The 6,020-nt window shown below is 37.8% G+C and overlaps 2 protein-coding genes across 2 annotated transcripts; one reads left to right on the forward strand and one right to left on the reverse strand.

Annotated features, from left to right (window-relative positions):
* Positions 1 to 3,753: 3,753 nt before the first annotated feature.
* BDZ99DRAFT_372801 (uncharacterized protein) lies at positions 3,754 to 3,912 on the reverse strand (the record flags this gene model as incomplete). Its single annotated transcript, XM_033714846.1, has 1 exon — positions 3,754 to 3,912. A coding segment is annotated over one exon (159 nt), but the record flags the coding sequence as incomplete, so codon positions are not given.
* A 466-nt stretch (positions 3,913 to 4,378) lies between these two features.
* Positions 4,379 to 4,807, forward strand: BDZ99DRAFT_399952 (uncharacterized protein; the record flags this gene model as incomplete). The annotated part of the gene is made up of 1 exon (XM_033716155.1): positions 4,379 to 4,807. A coding segment is annotated over one exon (429 nt), but the record flags the coding sequence as incomplete, so codon positions are not given.
* Between the last annotated feature and the right edge of the window lie 1,213 nt (positions 4,808 to 6,020).

The raw sequence follows: 6,020 nt of genomic DNA on the forward strand, positions 1-6,020 counted from the left end.
GCGATTCTGTAACCTAAGGAAGGTTTTTAAAGGTAGAATACCGCTTGGGTATTAATTAATAAGGAGTTAAGCAGTATATATCACGCGTAATTAAATTCTATCCTACAGCGGTAAATAGAACCAGCCCTTGTTCCATTTATTTGTTAAGGATAGAAAATACTAGACCAGGGCGTAGATTTAGGCACAGGGCTTATTCTATTTATTTTTCAGAGGCAGGTTCTATTTATATCCCGCAGCCGGAATTGCACCAAATTTTAGTATATTATTCAGCGTATTTAGTTGCACCCCCTAGCCGATTTGCATTAGGTTAACCCGTGTGGTTGGTTAGGGTTAGGTGGAAGTTATGGTGTTCGCAGAACCGCCGCAACCGCGACCGAGCGCGCAGCAGAACACTACTAGCCGTGGCTATATATACTATATAAATATTAGCAGCGGCACTAAACTAATACCTATAGGAGGCAGGCGTGGTTAATATCTAATAATAGCGTATTAGGTGCAGGCAAGGAAGGTATAGCAGCAAATAAGGTAGCTACAGGCCCAATTTTTAGTTAGGGACGAGAACTTTAAGCCCGGACGTATATATTGGCGCAGATCCTGTGCAGTTGTATATAGATCCCGCGCAGGTATAGTTGTGTTGTAAGTTAGGCTATAGTTATAATAGTTTGGCGGGTGGTTAGGGTGATTAGCAACCGCAGCAACCGTAGCAGCGAGGTAAAAAGGGGGTGGAAATTGCACCTAGTAACCTATAAGTAGCACTCGTCGCCGCCTATTAAATATTAAGTAAGAGTTAATTCCAGAGGTAGACTAAGTGTTTAAAATGGCTAAATCTAGTACTAAGAGCAGGTATTTTAAGCATTTAGCCGAATTCTAATTAGCTATTTATAAGAAGTGCAGGTATAGTGTATAGCTAGACTAGATTAAAGGCTATTTACAAAAGATCTACAAGGTACTGTGCAAAAAGGCCGATTTAATTAGAAAAGGTGTGTGTAAATAGCCCGGAGTTATCTAGTATCCGAGTAAGTTTAAAATGCCGGACAGTATTATAGCGCCAGTCAGCCAGTTGCTGTTGTATTCGGATAGATTATTATATTAACTAGAACCAGGCCGTTGCCGTTATATATCGCGGAGCATTAGAGTAATAAGAAAGCATTAGCAAAAGATCTATAGGTGGTTAGCAGGAAGGAAGCCAGGACGGCTAAGTTAATTAGGAGAAAAAAGGGTGCAGGCATGTATTAAAAAGGCATTTAAACACGTCTATTGCCAGCGGTTTTTTGTATAAGGCTACAGATTACAGTATTTTAAAGTGTAACAACCTAGGTAAGGCCAGGAAGCCAGGCTAGAACCCGTTCCTGTTAACGGCAAGATTATATAGGCGCAGTTAGGGAAGAAGATAGCAGAAGCGTGGGTAAATATAGAAAAGCGAGTCCAAACAACTATCTAGGCCGGTAAGAAAGACAAGGTAAACCTGTGGTTGGAGCGGACGCAGTAGTTGCTGTATTTAGTAGGCATAGAGAGGCCGGGTTTATTAGCATATATTAAGGAGCTAAACGCAGACCTAAAGCAGGAGGAGGAACCTGTTAAAGCCGCAATTTAGGAGGCTATAAACGGGTTAGCGCGGTTTAGCCAGGCGTTAGTTATTAATCGAGTCGGCGTATTTATACGGTTAAAGGCAATTTAAACAGAAAAGTACTAAACGCGGTACTAGCCGTTGCAGCCGTATATAGACAAGAAGTCGATTAGTGAATACACCCGGCTGTAGAAGCAGATGTTAATATTTTTTACCTGTACGCAGCGTAAGCATAAGTAGAAGAGCTCTAAGTACCGGTTTACGCGGCAGCAGTAAGAGGCGTAGGAGGCGTTAATTAAGCAGGCCGAGCGAGAGGTGGAGGAAGAGAATAAGATAGAAGAAAAGGAAGAGGATAAGATAGAAGAAAAGGAAGAGGATAAGATAGAAGAGAAGGAGGATAAAATAGAAATTAATAAAATAGATAGCAATAAGGAGCAGGGAACAGGAGATAGCAGGCCTAAGGACGCCAGCAGTAAGCTAGAAGGGTTAACAGGCATCTAGAAGGTGTGTTTGCAGTTTTATATTAAGTTGCTAAACCAATCTATTACCTATAAGGAGTATAACAGCCCGTTAGTATATATATTAGCGGTGTTAGGTGTTAAGAAGAACGGCTAGAAGGGCCCCGAGTTATATCCGCCTATTTTATTAGCCGTTATTAAGGTTACCTATTTTATAGTAGTTTAGCAAGCGTTAGAGTTATTAGAGCCGTTTTAAGATAGCAAGTTCGATAGTAATAGTGCGTACGAGAGCAACAACAGCAGTACACTGTCCCGGCAGCGGCGGAAAAAATGTTTACAGTTTATTTAAGAGATAATAGATAAGTTTATAGTCTAAGAGAGCCACAGGCTAATATAGTAGATGTTAGATTTACGGACGTACAGGTTAAAGATCTATTATAATAGTATATTAAGAGGCCACGTTAAATAGATAGGCTATAATAAGTTGTTATATAAGGGGTTATATTTTAATATAGCCTAGTTCCGCAGTATAGTATATAGGTTAGTTATAGAGAGCCGACGGTTGTTATTAGAAGAGCTGTTGTTTTTTAATAGCGGGATTTTAGCATATATATATACTAAAATCCTGCTACCTAGCAAACGGAACAAGACAACTAATTAAGTGCCTGTAATCCTATAGAGTAAATTACGGGACAATCTAATAGATAAGCGACCGGGATGGAATTTTTTAAAGGACTATTAAACGCGGTTGCCTGTTAATAGAGAAATATAGTTGTTTAATTGTATTAAACGTAATCCTATAACCTAAGGAAGGTTTTTAAAGGCAGAATACCGCTTAGGTATTAATTAATAAGGAGTTGAGCAGTATATATCACGCGTAATTAAATTCCGAAAGAAGTTAATTATATTAATATATATATTAGGGGGGCAGCTAGTATAAGAACCCGAGGTTTTAAGCGTTCGGCACAGCAATATAGTAAAGGGCGGGCATTGCAATATATTTATTAAGGACGGCATAGTGGTATTTATAACACGATACTATAAGAGTTATGCAGTTAGTGGCAATATTAAGATTATCTATTAATATATACCGCGCAAGGTGGGGGAGTTATTAGTATAGTATTTATAGTTAGTGTTGCCGTTCCAGCAGCAATTAGAGGCGATAGTGTGGGAGAAAAAGGCAATATTATCGCATTTATAGCCGGCCGACCTAAGCGGGCGTAAGTGGACGTCGGAATAGTTGCAACAGGCGTTAAAGCGCGAGAGCAGGGTTAGGTTAGGGCAGGAGCTAACTATCTAGTTATACCGTGAAATTGCTATTAGTATTAGCAGAAGGTTTATGCGCGGTTTAACGGCGTTTAGGGCAGAGGACAATAATAACAATAAGAAATGGAATAAGGAGAATATAGCAGCAGCGATTGCAGATAAGCAGGCCGGGCATATATCGCATATTGCCGGGTTAGTATATACGCAAGCAATTATAGAGCAGGCAGGAGCAGTAGCCGATAAAAGGCAGCAGTTCCGGGTATTAAGTATAGATTAGCATCGGTTTTTAGGATATTAGTCGGCCGTTAATAACAAGTTTATATTAAAGAAGCGGAAGCGGGCTCTGTTTAAAAGCGAAGCAGATAAAGGTTAAAAAGATTAATAGGCGCGGTTAAGAAAGATAGATATAGCGGTATAGTTAAAGCGGATAATAGGTATAAAGGCAGTGTTCCAAGGCGTGTAGGAGGACGCAATCGCGACAATTACAGCAGGCAAGAGCCCGGTAGTAGCAGTAATACCAACTAGTGCAGGAAAAAGCTTATTATTTATATTGCCAGCGTGGGCAGAGCAGGGTGGAATAATAGTAGTTGTAGTGCCGTTAATTGCATTACAAGGGGACATAAAGCGGCGATATAAAAAGCTAGGTATTTTATATAAGGAATAGGAAGAACGGCACCCCCTAGATACAGTAGCTGTTGTATTAGTAACGCCGGAATCCGCCGTTAGTAAGGGATTTATAACGTTTTTAAATTAATTAAAAGCAACGCGGCAGCTGGATTAGATTATTATTAATAAGTGTTATATTGTTTTAAACCGTTAATATACGTTCCGAAAGCAGATGCAGTAGTTAGGTAAGCTAGTGGCGGCCGAGATGTAGATAGTATTATTAACCGCAATATTGCCGCCGATAGAGGAAGGGGAATTGTATTAAAGAATGCATTTCTAGAGGGAGCAGGTAAAGATATTTAGGGCGAGGACGGCATAAGTAAATATAGCGTATTATATAGTTTAAGTAGATAGAGAAGGAAGATAGAAGACAGAGGAAGCGGTTTTAGGGATAATTTAAAGGAAAATTCAGAGGATTTAAACCGGGAAGGTAGTAGTATATAGTAGCACGGTTGGAAAAGTGAAAAGAATAGCGCAGGCGTTGGATTGCAGCGCGTATTACTATAACGCAGTAGGTAAAGCAAGTATATTAAGCAAGTTTATAGACGGCAAGCAACGGGTAATTATAGTAATAAGCGCGTTGGGTATAGAGGTAGATATACCGGATATTCGGTGTATTATATATATAGATCGGCCGCGAATATTATTAGATTACGCACAGGAGAGTAGCAGGGCGGGGCAGGATAGATTGCGGAGCAAGGCAATTATAGTTAAAAAAGGGGGTAAAAGGAGAAGTAAAAGAAATAGGCAGATAGAAGAAGAGCGGCGGTTAGTAGGGTTATATATAGAAGGGGAGGGTAAGGTAGAAAAATATAGAAGGATTATATTAGACAGGTATTTAGACGGGTAAGAGGATAGAAATAGGTATAAAGAAGGCGAAGAGTTATATAATATTTGCGGCGGAGTAGAAAAAAAGGTGGAAGAAGTAGAAGAGGAAATAGAAGAGGCTAAGGAAAAGGTTAAAAAAGAGGTAGGCGGGCAAGCGGTGCAGGAGGAGAATAATAAGGTTATATAAAAAAAGATATAGCGCGAGTTCTAGCAATAGGAGCAGGAGAAACGGGGCCCGCAGTAGGATTTAATTTAGGGTAGACAACAAGAGTTTATAGAGGTGGAATAGTTGCAGCAGCAGTTGCAGCAGTAGGCAGAGCGATGCGGAGTATATAAAGCAGCGGGTTTAGAGCGGAGTAATTATAATTTGCGGCAGTATTAGAGGCAAGAAAGTCAATAGGTAAAGAAAATAGTAAAGATATTAGAGGGGAGGATTAAGTTCGAGGCATTTTCGGGTTATTTTTAGTATAGGGTGCTACAAGAGATTTATAATTAATAGAAGAGTAATAGATAGGGTAGGTATCGGAAGGTTTAAGGCGGGTGTTGCCAGTATACAGGTGTAGTAATAGCCGGGTTTATTAGGTTAATATTTAGGTATAAAACGGAGGTTTAGGAGCGTTGGAGGCGCCGGATAGAGGAGATAAAAGTGGATATAGATTTAGATAAGGAGTTAGTTAGTTATTTAGAAGGGAAACGGCAGTTAGAGGTAGTGGAAAGTAATAATTTAGCAGGAGAGTTTTATTGGATTACTAGGTTAATAGTAGAGTAGTAGAGAGATGTATATTTTTAAGGAAAAAAATAATATATAATAAATATAATATAAAAATTAAATAGGATAGGATTAGTTTAAAAGGTGTATTATATTATTTAGAGGTTATAAAAAGATAAATTAGGTAAAAATAATTCCAAATTAAAAGAAATATAATATAGTTTATAGTATAATAATAGAAGTATAGTAAAAAGGTAAAATTATAATATAATATAGTAGTAGAAATATAGTAAAAAGATAAAAGTATAAATATAAGTAAATATTATATTATTAGGGTAAGAAAGTAAAAGTAGATATAAATTAGGTAAATAAATATTAATAATTAGAAAAGAAAAATATTAGTATTATAAAATTCCAATAAAAAAAGAATTAAAAAATAGAAATTAAAAAAGAAGTATTAGATATTAGAAGAGTTTAATTAGTAGGTAAATAAAAGGGTAAGATAATAAAAGTAGAATTAATAAGA

The sequence above is a fragment of the Mytilinidion resinicola genome (assembly GCF_010093595.1).
Source record: "Mytilinidion resinicola strain CBS 304.34 unplaced genomic scaffold BDZ99scaffold_27, whole genome shotgun sequence".
Taxonomy (NCBI): Eukaryota; Fungi; Ascomycota; class Dothideomycetes; order Mytilinidiales; family Mytilinidiaceae; genus Mytilinidion; species Mytilinidion resinicola.